The sequence below is a fragment of the Vulpes lagopus genome, chromosome 12, assembly GCF_018345385.1.
Source record: "Vulpes lagopus strain Blue_001 chromosome 12, ASM1834538v1, whole genome shotgun sequence".
NCBI lineage: Eukaryota > Metazoa > Chordata > Mammalia > Carnivora > Canidae > Vulpes > Vulpes lagopus.
Window position 1 is genome coordinate 45,907,940 of NC_054835.1, and position 16,214 is coordinate 45,924,153.

Sequence of the window (16,214 nt, forward strand, 5' to 3'; positions counted from 1 at the left end):
GTGATAAGGTCATCAGTGGGAATCTTATTTGAGGTTCTATTCCAGGAGGCATGGGGATCTGGGGGAAATGTGAAGCTATGGAACTAGCATGGCTGTTTAGAAATGGAAGCTCAGAGTTTTATGCTAATATTAGGTAAAAGGGCAATGGAAATGTCAAGATCACTTTTTCCACTTAATAAAGTCAAGATAATAGAAGTTTCTCCTGGGAATTGTAACAGATGTTCAGCTTCTGACCAGAAGGGATGTTCTTCAGCAAAACCCAAAAGCAGAAAGGGGAGAAAGTCTCAGTGAATCCCTTCCAGGAAGGATGGGGTGAAATGGGGGTGGGGGGGACCTTGGAGGGAGATGTGTTTACAGCTTAGTGTAATGAAAATAACTTGGCCTAAGAGTCTGGTGGCATTAATAATCTGTTAACATAGGACTTTATAGTTTACAGAGTGAATCCATATTTATTATTTTTATTGTTTTTGTTTGCTTGGACTTGGGATAGGATTAAACTGTTTTTTCCCTTACCAGTTCTTCTACCAGAAGGTCCATATTTGGGAGAGAGGAATGAAAGATTAAAACCTAATTTAAGTGGCTTAGAGATGCCAGATTAGCTAGGAAATGTCAAATAGGGCTAAAGATTCAAATTGCAGAGTCCAGCTGAACGTAACCAAGTATTGTGGCCAGCAGGAAAGGTTGATTATTCAGGGAGGGGATGGCACTGGCAGAGGCAAAGAGCACTTACTTCAGTGTGAGAAGGGGAGTACTGGCTATAAGGCAGAGCTGAGACTGGCATAGCCTCATGGGGCTCAAGCTGGACACAGCAAAGGAAAGCCAGAAGAGATGTGAGTTCATTGACAGAAATCTTAGGGGTGCTGAGGCCTAGAAGAACTGGAAAGACCTAATTTGATATCTCAGTTTGGTAGGACCTCAGACTTCCTCTTCCCTAAGTGAACAAGCTAGGTAACCAACTGAAAAAGAGAATGCATTTGGCAACAACTAAGCATTCTGAGCAGCTGTGGGAGTACATGGGCAATGAGGTGCTTAGCTATGAACTGTTTGTTAGGAGGTAGGCTCTGTGTTCGTTTCTTCTTCCTCCTGTACATTAGATCCTTGGAAGCCTACAGCCCGGTTAGAGCTGGCTGAACATTTTAGATGTGTGGCCCATCCTGCGTGTGGCTGGGGTCTGTGGACAGTTTTGTGGGCCACGATGAGCAGTATCTCTTTACTGGTCATCAACTCACAGTGCTTTTTCAATAGGTGCAATTTCTCTATAGAGTTGACATCTTAGTGTGGTGAGAAAAGCACTGGCTTGCAAGTCATTATTACTAATCCATTAATTTAGGATTTTACAGTGTACAGAGTGCTTTCAACAACAGTTAACAATAATAACAACAACTGTAAGTATGTGTACAATACTTTAAAGTTTGCAAAGTGCTTACACAGAGGTATTGAATAGAGCCAGGAAGTAAACTCAGATCTTCGACTCCCAGTCTCAGTAATTTTATTGTGTGTAAGTCTAATAAATAATCTTTTTAAATCTCAGTTTTTCCACCTGAAATATAGACATAATAATACCCACTTTATCTCTTAAAGTTGTTGTAAGATCATAGACAGAATGTAATGCATTTTGTACATTGTGAAACAAATGTATAGAGTAAAGTGGTAGTGATTACATCACTTCTGTTATGCTCTGGCATTGGGTGCATGAGCTCTAAAGAAAGCTTCTAATCAGAACTCTGCATACTGTCATGGAACTGAAAGGGTTAAGTTTTCTACCTTTATTGGATTGTTATTCCTGTCTATCAGATAGTCCTTTGCAAACTTCTGAAGCTAGCCTAATTTCTAAAAATCCCAGTGGGGGAAGAAATAGAATCTTTAATTCCTGTTTTTCTCAAATCTTATCAGACTGGTAAGTACAGGCTTGAACAGAAGTCAGGCTCTCCTGGGTCTGACCTTGCAGATGGTCACTAGTGGGTGCGTCAGAATGGAAAAGTTGCTTTCCTCATTGCAGGCACTAGCAGAGCAGAGCTCTTGGCTATCAGTTCTAAAGGAGGAGAATTCTAGGGGCTTTTCCTCCAGTAAGGTCACTGATTGAGCAGACTGTCTTTTGCTTTTACTGTGATAGACCTGGCTCTTCAGGACTTCCTTTCTCTTTCAAGGGTTGTTGATAAGATAGTCTGGGTAGTTTGAAAATACAACCTAAAACAATATGCATGCCTGGCATTTTGTTTTGTAAGAAGGTTGCTTTATATTTTATATACATATATATATTTACATTTGTGTATGTGTGTGTGTATGTGCACGTGCGTGCACAGTGGTGGTTTGTTAGGCAGCAGTAGGTAAACAATACACCATTTAATCATTGATTCATTCAGACACTCATTGAACTTTTCCTGCATGTCAAATGAATGCAAGGACTGAGGATATAGAAAGAACTAGGGCAAAGAAGGTTGCTTTATAATAATCTCTTCCATTGATCTCTTAGGACTTTCCAGAGTCAGACAAAATTATTTTCGTTGTCCTTTTTTCCCTCTTCTTATTTACTTACAATCTTTGGCAAAATAAGGATTCCAGTGCCAAAGCTGGGGGAGCCATCAAAGGTACCTAGCAAATACAGAGGAAAAAAGAGCTACAGAATCAGAGAGAAGGCACTCAGAGCAATGGCTAGCTGAGGCCTTTGCCAAGTCAAATTAGTTGAAAAACGTTTGTTTAATATACTCTGGGTTTTTTTGAAAGATTTTATTTATTTATTCATGAGAGACACACACACAGAGAGAGAGAGAGAGAGAGAGAGGTAAAGACATAGGCAGAAGGAGAAGCAGGCTCCATGCAGGGAGCCCAATGTAGTACTCAATTCCGGGACTCCAGGATCATGCCCTGGGCTGAAGGCAGGCGCTAAACCACTGAGCCACCCAGGTGTCCCTAATGACCTCTGGTTTTTTTTTTTTTTTTTTGACCTCTGGTTTTTGTAGGGATTCTTGGGGGAGCTCTTTGGGTTGCATGTTCAGTTGTTGAGTTTAGAAGGTTATTTCTATTTAAGTTTAGCATCATTGTCGGTTACTCCTGTCATCTCTGCTAAGTTCCCAGATCTGTAGTTTAACCTGCACTATCCCCCTGCACATGGCCTTCACTATTACTGGATTGGCTGTGGTAGGCAGGGGACTTGAATTTGCCTACATCTGAATTTTTGTCCTGGAACTTTTTTTCTTAGCAGGGATGGCACCTGTCCTTCAGTTTAACATGTGCATGTAGTCAAACCTCTTAGACGTACAAAGAAATATATTATGTTCCCTGTACCCTGAGAATCATACAGTCTTATTGGGAAATGAGAAATACATGAAAAAAAAAAAAAGAGAGAAACTGAGGTGGGGCTCCTGGGTGGCATAGCCAGTTAAGCATCTGATTCTTTGTTTTAGCTGGGGTTCTGGTCTCAGAGTCATGAGATTAAGCCCCACGTTGGGTTTTGTGCTCAGTGGAGAGTCTGCTTGGGATTCTCTTCCTCTGCTCCCCCATCATGTGCTCACTTGCTTGCTTTCTCTCTTTCTCTAAAATAAATAAATAAATATTGAAAAGAATAAAGAAACTGAGGTAGGATGCCACTGTGCCTAAAAATATGGTACAGATAGTGAGTGCTATAGGAGGCCAGGAAAGTGAAAGGTGAATTTGAGCCAAAGTAGTTACAGACTCATTTCTGGAGGAGGTAGCACTTAAACTAGTCTGTGAAGGATGTGTGAACATTTAGTTAGGTGGCAAGGAGGAAGGGTGGCACTCCAAATCGGGAAAATGAATGGTTAAAGACCTAGGGAAAAGAATGAATGTGGCCTATTTCAGGATGATTGGGCTGGAGAGAGCCTTTCTGCTGAGAACAGTGTGAGGTGGCACAGTAAACTGAGTGAGTGTAAATTCTAGAGGGATTTCTTTCTTTCTTTTTTTTTTTTCTTTTGGAGTTCAATTTGCCAACATATAGATAACACCCAGTGCTCATCCCATCGAGTGCCCCCCTCAGTGCCTGTCACCCAGTCACCCCCACCTCCCTTTCCACCACCCCTTGTTCATTTCCCAGAGTTAGGAGTTCTAGAGGGGTTTCAATGACAGCTGAGAATTTCGACTTTATTCTATAGGTCAGGGGTATCGCTGATTACTTTTTGAGCAAGGAAGGGACATGCTGAAAGCAGTGGTTAAGATGATTGAAACTATAGAGGAATTTAGAATGTGTTGGAAAAGGAAGCTGAGAAGTAGAGAGGCTCCTTTAGGGATCCAGGAGTGAGGGGGAAAGGGGTCAGCGAGAGAGAGGACAGAGAGAATGGGGAGTGGGGTGCTATATCAGAGACCTTTGAAGAGAGAATTGGAGGGGAGAAGAAGGAAAGAATCAAGCAGAACTCAGAGGTTTGAGTCTGCAGCGGAGGGAACATGGTACCAATGTGAGAAATGGCAGTGCTGAGAAGGAAGACTAGTTTAGGAAGACGGTTGGTACAGACATACATGGAGCTAGGTTGAGTTTGAGATCATAGTGAAAAAAACTCAGATTGTGTGTGTGTGTGTGTGTGTGTGTGTGTGTGTGTGTGTGTGTGATTTTTATAGGTCCACAATCCCTTAGCTGCAATTCTGAAATCCAAAGAATGCTGGAAACTGAAAGCCTTTTTTTTTTTTTTTTTTTGGTAATTTGTGGCAAACTCATTTGGCAGCAAAACCTGGCTTGAGTGAATACAGGGTTATTTATAGTCTTTATTTATTCCACTTATTGTGAGCATTCATACTATTCACTGCAAAAACTAGCTTGTGCTATGTTAATATAAAAACCCTAAATCTTAGGTGACTTAACACAATATTCCCAGTATGGGGAAGGGGAAGACAGTGTTCACCACAGTCAGGACCCTGACCCTGAGGGTGGCTCCGATGACCTGGAACATATCGCTGCCAAGAAAGAGAGTGTAGAGCTCAGTGATGTTCTCAGCTCTTGGTCAGAACTAGTCATAAAGCCCCAGACTAACTTCAGGAGAGGCTAAGCAATGCAGAAGTGCATGAGAAATACCTGTTCATATTCTGCCTCTGTCATGGAAGTGCTGCCAGATACCTTCCCCTGGGGGGAAGCATCACACAATATATGGAACATGTATCAGACTGCCTCTCCAGATCTAAAAAGTGTACTCTGAAACACTTTCAGCCCCAAGTGCCAGGTACTGTCCTCTTATCTCTACCTATTTGTTTCATTTAATTCTTTTGATAATTTCATTAGGTAAATACTGTTTGTACTTTATACATGAGGAAACTGAGTCACAGATCAGTTAGTCAAATTCAATATAGCTAGGAGATATTAAGCCAGCATTTGAAGCCAGACAGTTTGACTTCAGTGCTACATTCCTAACGACTTACCTGCCACAGCTACGTGGCAGACAGAGGAAGTTTTGCTTGAAAGATTAGGGCTAGTCAGAGATTTGGGGATTGTTTTTTTTTTTTTTTAATTTTTTTTTTATTTATGATAGTCACACAGAGAGAGAGAGAGAGAGGCAGAGACATAGGCAGAGGGAGAAGCAGGCTCCATGCACCGGGAGCCTGACGTGGGACTCGATCCTGGGTCTCCAGGATCGCGCGTTGGGCCAAAGGCAGGCGCCAAACCGCTGCGCCACCCAGGGATCCCCAGATTTGGGGATTGTTTATAAGTTGCCTATTTTTTATTCCTACTGAAGAGAAGATGTGAGGAAAGGGGAGAAATCCAGAGGCCAAAAGTCCAAACTTCAAGGAACAGTCACATGTTGGGGGAGGGGTGAGAGAGGGCATGAAGAAGAGGAACCAGCAAAGATGCAGAAGTGGTTACAGTGGTGGCAGGTTCTCTGGGCTGGGATAGAGTCGCAGAATGCAAGGGAAAAGAGAACCTCATGAAAGAGGATTTGACCACCAGTGTGAAATGTCTCAGAGAGGCAAGGAGAATGGTTGGCAAGAGGAATTGAATAAAGTTATCTTTATCTGAACTTTCCTTATCCATGGCTTATTCTGGTCAGCCTGACAGGGGGAACTCAGATTTAGGAACTTGGCAGATGTGGGCATGCCATGTGGTACATGCAGGCATCCTGCTCTGGAAAGGCTGTCACCACATGAGAGAAGGGATTCAGAGCACTAGGCATCTTTGTTTACACTCCTTACTAATCACAGGCTTGGTTAGTCTTGAGTAGGAGTGATTTATGGTTTAAGGCAAAAGTTTAATTCCCTTTCTACCTGAATTCACATAGAATAGTGCTTGAATTATGCACTATTGCACTATGCACTTGAATTAGGCACTACATCATGAAATAAATTCATTTTCTTCAGTCCCACAGAGGGACAGAAGGGATTCCCTCATAAGTGCATCAAAGCATAATATCCCAGTTTAAGAGCTATTGTAATATGTTTTTTTATTGCTACAAAAAGATAAAAATGAACAGAGGAATACAAATTTACTTTTTAAATTAATTTTCAAAAAAGATGTATTTATCTATTTTGAAGGAGAGAGAGAAAGAGGGAATGTGCAAGCAAGGGGAGGGGCAGAGGCAGAGGGAGAGAATCTCAAGTAGTGCCCTACCCAGGGCTTGATTTCACAACCCTGAGATCATGACCTGAGCCAAAATCAAGAATCGGAAGCTCAATGAACTGAGATACCTAGGCACCCCTATAAATTTCTTATTTTATTATTATTATTATTATTATTAAAAAATATTTTATTTATCTATTCATGAGAGACACAGAGAAGCAGAGATACAGGCAGAGGGACTTGATCCCAAGACCCTGGAATCACAACCTGAGGCAGAGGCAGATGCTCAACCACTGAGCCACCAGGCACCCCCCAAATTTCTTAATTTAAATCAACAGAAATAAACTGTAAGGGAATCTGAATAAACTATGGACTTTAGTTAATACATCAATATTGGGTAATTAATTGTAACAAAAACAAATGTACCACAAAGGGTAGTGGAAGGGGAGGCGGGTGAGGGGATGGGGTAACTGGGTGACCGGGACTGAGGAGAGCCCTTGATGGGATGAGCACTGGGTGTTATACTATATGTTGGCAAATCGAACTTCAATTAAAAAAATATTAAAAAAAAAAACAAATGCACTGTGTAATGTATGATGTTAATAACAGGGAGAGACTTTTGGGAAGAAGGGTATGTAGGCTCTGCTCAATTTTTCTGAAAATCTAAAACTGTTCTAAAAATAGGATCTATTAATAAAAAAACAGTAATAATGAGAGCTACACCAAAGCTCCTGACTGTGAGCAGCAGGAGGTGAAAGGCTGTGGTAACCCACTTGCAGGGACAGACAGGGCTGCAGACTGTTGAGTGCTCATGTAACTCTAGAGCTGGCTGCGGAACTAGAGTGTAGGAAGCTGGAGGTGGCATGTCAGCATGCAACAGCATGTTGTAAGCACTTGCCATGGAGGGCCCTTGCCATGCTAACTGCTCAGCATTTCAGGGGAAGGAGAAAAAGAAAGACAGAAAACTGCTGTCACTTGCATAAACCTTAAATCCACACGATAACTTTCTCTGCAGCACTGCCCCACCTTTCTGCTTGTGCATGCACACACACACAAATATACACTAGCACACATGCGAGTGCAGACTAGATGGAGCACACTGCCTTCCCATTCTACCTTCTCCATCCCTTATGTACTCAAAACCTCAGCCAAAGCCTCCACTGCTGGTTCCCCAGGTCCCATAGCTTGCTACATGATTGGTACTCCAGCCTCCTGGTTCTGACTCCATTATTACTCCAACTCCTCCATGAGCTCCAAAAAAGTAAGGTCACAAAAGATCCTTTGATAGTTTCTCCCATTGAAGCACTGCATCTGTGAGTAAAATAAATCTATGCCTGTGTGACACTTAAGTTGTAGCATAGCATGGTGATTAAGACCTGGGCTTGGGGTAGTGGGAAGGAAGGTGGGCGGGGGGTTGGGGTGACTGGGTGATGGGGATTGAGAGGGGCACTTGACTGGGTGAGCCCTGGGTGATATGCTATATGTTGGCAAATTGAACTCCCTAATAAAAAAAAAAAGACCTGGGCTTCCAAGGTTTGAATCCTGTCTGTTTCTTAAAGCATGATGACCTTGAGGGAGTTTATTTAACTTCAGTGCAACTCCATTTCTTCTGTAAAATGGGGACAATAATAGTATTTGTTGTGAGGATTTGTTTAATTGATACACATAACATGCTTAGAACAAGGCTTAGTACATAGTAAATGTTCAATAAATATTAACTATTTTCATATAGTCTTAATGGATAAAGTGGTCCATGTGTTATATTTTAAAGGATAAGAGGGTAAGATCAGGGGTATGTTTTGAAGTTTTCACATTGCAGGTCAGAGGAGCTTTGCTGTCTACTGTTTAGTATGTGAATTTTTCAGGGACATGAAGCTCTTTGAGCCCCAACTCCATCTTGTCTTTAAAATAACAGGATAGAGGACGGCATTCTATATTTTGATTCAGTGATTCTCAAGCTGTGTTCTGGGGACCCTAGAAAGTTCCCAAGAACTTTTCAGAGAGTCTATGAGGTCAAAACTATTTTCGTATAAATACTAAAATGTTACTTGCCCTTTTCACCCTCATTCTCTTAAGAATGTACAGTAGAGTTTTCCAGAGGCTACATGATATCTTTTACCACAATAGATTAAAACCAGAAGCTGACATGAGAATCCAACTGTCTCCTATTAACATGCATTAAAGAGATTTGTATTCTGTCACTAAACTCTAAAAAGTATATAATTATTTTTTGTAACAATATGTTTATGTTAAGTAATATTTTTAAATTGTTTTAAGGTGAATGAGATATATTTAAGTTTTCTGTTTTAATTTCTAATAGGAAATATCAGTAGATGTAATCTACATAAACAAAAATTCGTTGAGATCCTCATTTTTAGAGTGTAAATTAGAATCACCTGTCCAGTTCAGTGGACTGGAAGAGAATTCTAGCCTTCTAATCTCTTTAGTAGAGAAAGTCCTTTATGTATCCACCTTACCTTTGACATTCTGTCCTGTTTCTGTCATCTTCTCTGTCTGCTCTGTGTTTCTCATCTAAAGATACTCTAGAACCTCCTTCTTTGTTCCAAGGCACAGTTTATTAATTTCTCTTTCTCAGTATACTTTTCATTCACTGACTGTGCACTCTTTCTCTGCTCCATCTCTATTTGTTGATTTCCTGACAGTTTTACTTTTCTTTTTTCTCTATACCTGTTCTTTTCTTCTATAACATCTCTTCCCTTATCCTGCCATGACTCATCCCTTGAGTCATTTGCTTGTCCTTTACAATATCTCTTCCTCATTGATTTGTTTCTTAACATTCTGATGATTCTATTTCCTCCTATTTCTGATATTTACACTCAATTCTGTTCTTTACCCAGTTAATCCATCGATTAATATTATATACCACAAATATTATATACCATTTTCCTTGATTGTCACTGTGGTATAGAAATAAGATAGACACAGTTCATGTCTTCCTGCAGCTTATGGGCTACCCATGATGGTCATTTAGGACAAAACTGGGGACAGTTCTAAGGTAACTTGTCCAGGATCTCACTTTACCCTACCTGGAGTGAGGGGGTAGGTGTAAGTCTTAGAAGGAACATGAAAATCTGTAGTAGCAGCAGCAACCATTTATCGCATGTCTACTATGTATCAGGTGTTTTACCTACATTATTTGCTTAGTTCTCATAGCAACTGTGGAGATTAGGTATGTTTAGCCCCACTGTACACATGGAAAAACTAAGATTCATGGAGGATAAGTAACTTACATGTGGACCCATAGCTAGGAAGTATCCATTCCAAGGGTTTCTCTTTCTGTTTAGTCACAGCAGCCAAGAAGGAAACATATCCTGGCCAGGAGGCAATGTGGTGGGAGAAACTCCAGAGCCAGTGTGGAAATAGAGTGTATGAACATAGAAATGACATGTCAGAGCATAGCAGCTGAACTGGGGTAGCCACTTAGGGATCTTGTCCCAAGAGCTTTGTTGCTCCTGAGGTTAGAACTCAAAAGGCTCCGAACTCATTGGAAAGGAATGTGTATGAGGTAGAGAAGCTGGAACAGGAGCCATCAGGGATGTTTGCCTAACCTTGCTAAAGGACTACCTGAAGCTTACCTGGGAATGGCAGGATAACACTTGCCAGAGAACCCACTAACCTGTCTATCATTCCTTTGACAGAGTGACGTCAGAATCAAGTTTGAGCACAACGGGGAGAGGCGGTAAGTCTGCCTTCTGTTCAGTGATTGTGTTGATGTGAGCTGCAGTTCTCAGAAAGCATTTAACTTCTGGAAGCTCTTTCCCTGGAGCGATCCCTATGGGGTCACTGGCTGGGTGATGGAGTTGATTGGGCATAAAAAGGTGATTTTTATCTTTGGCTTGGCTTAACAATTGAATTTTATTTCTGGTGTTAGAAATGGAAACCATTTCAACTGCTGATGTTTTACTTTTTTTTTTTTTGATGTTTTACTCTTTTGCTCTTACTCTACTCCTGTGGGTCCACCATTTTGCTAGGGGAGGAAGTCAGGACTCCAGGTCTACTCAGAGTTATGACTTCCAAATACACTGACACTGTGCCACCTGTGAGCATCAGAAGGAGATTTAGATTCTCCTGTGATGTGGTGCATTCCTAGCCCAGTAGAGTGGCCCTGGCTCTGTCCACATCAGGGCCAGGTTAGTGAGTTGGAAATTTCTTTATAATGTGTCTGGGTTGGGAAGCTGCATCAAGTCCATCAATTGTGAAAGATTTCAGATCATTTGAGGATTTAGAAAGAGGGAGTTTTTCAGTCTATATTCTGTATCTTTCCTTGATAAGGAAGTGAAAGTGATGTTACAAAATCCTTCTGTCCTTTTCTCCATTGTTAGTATTTAATTTTTTGTAGGAAGTCAAGGTAGAAGTTCTCAGTTGAGAAAAATAGGACTCCACTTAATTTCTCAAATTATTTAAGGAAAAACTTATTTTTTTAAAGATTCCATTTTTAAGTAATGTCTACACCCAACATGGGGCTCGAACTGACAACCCCGAGATCAAGAGATGCATGCTCCACCACCTGAGCCAGTGGGGTACCCCTTAAGGAAATATGTTTAAGATTTTATTTATTTATTTTAGAGAGAGGGACAGCATAAGTGGGAAGGGCAGAAGGAGAGGGCAAGAGAGAATCCCAAGCAGACTCTATGCTAAGCACAGATCCTGACACGGGGCTTGATCCCAGGACCCTGAGATTATGACCTGAACCAAAACCAAGAGTCAGACGTTTAACTGACTGCGCCAGCCAGGTGCCCTGAGGAAGAACTTTTAAAAAGCATACCAAACTCTGGTCATGATAATTGGGACCCTATATGTGCATGCATGTGGCATATATGTGCCTAAGTGTGCTTTTCAGTATCTGTTTCCTGCTATGCCATTCTCTCCCATTGATATCCTTCTTTTTCTTTTGCTTTGAACATTTGGGAATGTGAAAAGCATACTGATAAGAATAAGGTCTTCTTACTGTGTAAGTCCCACCAGAGGACCTTAATGCCTCTAAACATTGGTAGCTCAGGTCCAGATACAGGGCTGCTGTTCTCCCTTAAAAAGATACATTCACGGGGATCCCTGGGTGGCGCAGCGGTTTGGTGCCTGCCTTTGGCCCAGGGCGCGATCCTGGAGACCCGGGATCGAATCCCATATCAGGCTCCCGGTGCATGGAGCCTGCTTCTCCCTCCGCCTTTGTCTCTGCCTCTCTCTCTCTCTCTGTGACTATCATAAAAAAAAAAAAAAAAAAAAAGATACATTCACAAGCCTGCAAGGTTGTCAGAGGTTGCCTAATGGAAACACTGTGATTTGCGGAGCCTTATTCCTGCTGCTGCCATGTGGGTTCTAGGCCTAGAAGGAGGAAAGTCTTCTGAGCTCTGTCCTCTCATCCTGTTCCTGCTGGTAGCAGGGAAGTCAAATTGTCACTTCATTGTTGCTGCTTTTCACACTTCTGACATGACTGGGTTTTAAAGGGGTTGCCAAACTTGGAGTAGCAGAGAGTTTTCAGAAGTAGATACAAAATCAAAAGCTCAATTGTGTTGGAGCCTAATTATGCAGTTACGCTCTCCTGAATTCCTGTTCCCAAAGTGGTATGTAGTTACAGTGAGCAGACTTACACTGAAAAAGTGTATGTGTTTGGTTTCAGAGAAGCTGCCAGATCGAAACCACAAATATTTAAGGTGGTCAGGCAGGAATGGCCTTTCGAAGCCCTGAGCAAAATCTTGGTATCAAGATTTTGAAAACTGTGCATTCTCTTATTATGGTGCTTTTTTCAGGAGCCATGGCATTTCACTGTTTGTGTACTATGTGTGGAATTGAGGACTTTATAAAGTTGGTGCAGGGAAGCCAAGTTTAAGCTGCTCTGTGCCAGACAGCTCTGGTTTCATGTGTTTCAAGTCTTAGGATTTTTGTAGAGAATATTATTGTGGGTTTTCTTTACTTTTTTTGCTGGAGTGTGGATAGTATCTATCTAAATGTTGTAGACCATTATAGAGTTAGAACATACAGAAAAATGGAAAGAAATAGTGACTTTTTCCATTTATCTATGCCAGGTATCCATTCTGTTTCCCTTTACTTTGGAAGGGTGTAGGGAGCAGGTTCCTAATGCTTTTCCCTTTTAGCCCCAGGAGGGCGGAAGAGGCGGACTATAGATTCAAACTCCTTCCCTTTGAAACCCTTCCTGTCTGGACAGTGGTGAGGGTGGTTGTCACAGGTGTTAGGCTCCTCTTTGAAGCACGGACTAAAAGTGCCTTTTATTCAGTTTAATGGCAGCAGCTTAGATCTCACCAAACCTGAAAGTCCTGGTTTCTGATCTTGACTTTGAGGCTGCTTCTGGAGGTTTTGAATGGCTCATTTGCCAGACCAAATGGCGGAGAATTTATCTGAGCCTGATCCTTTTCTAACAGTGTGCTAGGGACATCCAAAACGTCTCCTGGTATTTTATTCAGAGAGACTTTTGCTAAGGTCCTGATAAATGGGGTATGATTCGCTATTAGGAATTAATGGGAAGGCATTCTCTCAAAAGACTCCAGAAAACGCGTATATCTACATAGCATCTAATAGTATCACTCCTTGGAACAGTTGATTTGAGGGGAAAAAATACAAGGATTACAGTATGGATGGATTTCTAAATGGAATATAAACTAATATATTCAGCAATATAATTTCAAAAAATGAAAGGTGGTGATGAATGAAGGAAGTTATGGAGAAAATGGCTTCTTGAGATGTTAGGCTTTGTGTGAAAGATAGGATAGACTATGGTTGATAGAAGTATGCTATCAGTGTTATCCAAAAGAACTTTCTGCTATAATGTAAATGTTATATACCTGTGTTGTTCAGTGTGGTAGCCACTGGTCACTTGTGGCTAGTGAGCACTTGCATTGTGCCTAGTAAGACTGAGGAACCAATTTAAAATGTAATTTTAATTAATTTGAGTTTAGCCACATGTAGCTAGTGGCTGCCATATTGAAGAGCACAGTTCTAGATTATGGAAGCTTTTCTGCTGCCCACTTATTTATGCCAGCCTGGCACAGAAGAGTATTAAAGAAATTATCTGGTCAGATGCCATTAAAATCCAGCAGCTTAGATCCCTCTCTCCTGTGGCTTGTTGCTTCTTCCTCTAGTTATAGCACTTCCCACTCTAGGGGAGCAGAGAAGATGTAAAAGAACCACATACTTCTTAGCATCAAGGAGGGCAAGAATTATAGAGGCTCCAGGTCTGAGTGCTGCACTAGTGCTGACTACTAAGCACTAGTCAGATTTTGTCCAGTTTAAGCTACCAAGAGATGAAGGTGGTTTTGATATACATTTTCCACCATCACATTAAACATAACTTCATATGTTTATTAGCCATTCAGAATTCCTTGAATTGTGTCATCATATCCTTTGCCTATGTTTCTGTTGGGTTGTCTTTTTCTTACTGATTTTGCAAGGATTTTTTTTTTTCCAAGCCTGATACTTGTTTTTCAACTTTGTCGATGGCTCATTTTGCTATCAGAATTTTTGTTGTCAGGGGTACCTGGGTGGCTTAGTCGGTTGAGTGTCCCTCTCTTGATTTTGGCTCAGGTCATGATCTCAGGGTCTTGAGATTGAGCCCTGTGTTGGGCTCCACACTCAGCAGGGAGTCTGCTTAAGGATTTTCTCCCTCTCCTTTTGCCCTTCCCCCTGCTCAAATGTGCATGCGCGCTCTCTCTCTTAAATAAATTTTTGTTGTTAAATCTTTCTTTTTCTTGTCATCTATATTTAATGTAATTCTTTGGAAGACCTTCCCCTGTACTTCTTCTAAATCCTGTACTTCTTCTAAATATATATATGTAGAATGTATATGTGAGTTTCTTTCTGATGCATTCTTGTTTCATTTATCTCTGCTTATTTTTGTCTTAAAGATTTGAGTTTTTAGAGTATTGGGTTGGACTTACATGAAATTGCCACTTTTGTGCATCAAAAATTGTTAACTACCAGCAATATCATATAGTTCAAACTAATATATCTATTAAAACTTTTTATTATGAAAATTTCAAATACACACAAAAGTAGAGAGACTGTCATACTGAATTCTTCTGAACCTGTAACACAGCTTCAACATTATCAACATTTTGCCAATTTTTTGTATATCTCATTCTTCTGTTTCATTCCTCTTGTATATTTCATCTATCCCCACTTTAAAATTTTGCTGTGTTATTTAATTGACAAATAATTTTAACACCTATTTGAACAGGTTCTGACTTTATAGAAGTTGTTCTTTGAACTGATCTAATGAGTCTCTCTAGAAAAGTGTTAATATCAATGCTACTTATATAATCACTTGTCACTAATTAAGAAAACGTAGTCATATAACCAACTTAAGGGGAATTCCTTTGACTCTGAAGTAGGAAATCTCAATTCTGAGGATAATTAGCATTGAGATTCCTCTGGCATCAGCAATGGACAAGACCTCCTTAGTCCTGGAGTTGAGTCACTTAGGAGTTAAGACCATGTTTTCAGGACCACTTCTCTTGTCTTCAGGTTTTCTTCCTATCAGGAGTCTTTGGAACCTAGTTTTAAATCCAGGTGTTCTGCTTTGATACTGAACTGTCATGGTAGAACAATTGTTGGGATTGAGCCATGCTTGTGATGCTCAGAAGGGTGAAAAAAATGAAGTAGATAAGAAACAGAAGACAATTTGTACAAAGGGAGAAAAAAGAATCCTGTGCCTACAAGAGCAGGAAGATATCATTCAGACATCTTAGCTTTCTGAATCTGACTTTTAAAATACACAATTAACCCCACTTCCTACTCTTTTCAGAATTATAGCATTCAGCCGGCCTGTGAGATATGAAGACGTGGAACACAAGGTGACAACAGTGTTTGGGCAGCCTCTTGATCTACATTACATGAACAATGAGGTAAGAAACTAGATGGATGGTGTGGGGTTAAGGAGGGGTGAAAGCTAACTACCTTTTCTCCCTGTTTAACTGAGGATTTTGTAGTTTGTTCCTCTAATATCATCTGGAGGTTTCCATTTTCTGGAACCTCTTTTCTTAATTCCAATTGTTCTGGGGTTTGTGGGGTTTACTACATGGGAGATTACATAGCTATTTCCATTTCCGTGTTCATTCAGTGCTAGTAGTTCCATGGTGGAATCAGGTATCGTGCCAGGGCTTATATTGTCTCCTTTACGTTTTGTAACTTATCTTTTTCTTTGCAGCACAGCCTTAACAAGAAGCAGAGGTTTAGAATGGGCTGGAGAGGTGTGGAAAACTGATGGGCAGTTCCTTTATTGACAGTCATAAATGCTAGATTCTTTTCAGAGTTTAACTGCCAACTGTAGCTTGTTTCCAAAGTTATCACCTATGTAGGTGATTTCTTTAACTCTTCCTTCTCTTGCCTTCCACTTCTGTAGTCCTTATTTTTTCATACTTAGAATATTACCCAGTAAGGGATTCTTTTAAGTGTCAGTTACTTGGCTGCTTTTCCAGCTCTAAGAAAGGTACTAGAGGCTACAGTCTGCTTGGTCTGGTGCTGCACATTAGTGTGAGAGGCAGTGTGTTGGTGCCTAGTAAAGAGTGTGCATCTGGAGGGAATTGAGTTGGGGGACAAGACAAGAAAGCCGGGCAACTTCCTGGCCCTTTGAGAAACAAGTCCTTAATTCTTGGTTGAAGAGTTAAGAATCTCCTCCATAAAGCAACCCAAGGGATCCCTGGGTGGCGCAGCGGTTTAGCGCCTGCCTTTGGCTCAGGGCGCGATCCTG

At 40.9% G+C, this 16,214-nt stretch overlaps 1 protein-coding gene across 1 annotated transcript in view; it reads left to right on the forward strand.

Moving 5' to 3' along the window:
* The window catches only part of MAP3K3 (mitogen-activated protein kinase kinase kinase 3), a 66,436-nt gene that overhangs the window by 12,116 nt on the left and 38,106 nt on the right, over window positions 1–16,214 (forward strand). The window contains exons 3-4 of the mRNA XM_041725688.1: window positions 10,153–10,193; window positions 15,270–15,369. Coding sequence (XP_041581622.1) covers window positions 10,153–10,193; window positions 15,270–15,369 — 141 coding nt within the window. The remainder of the gene's footprint in view (window positions 1–10,152; window positions 10,194–15,269; window positions 15,370–16,214) is intronic.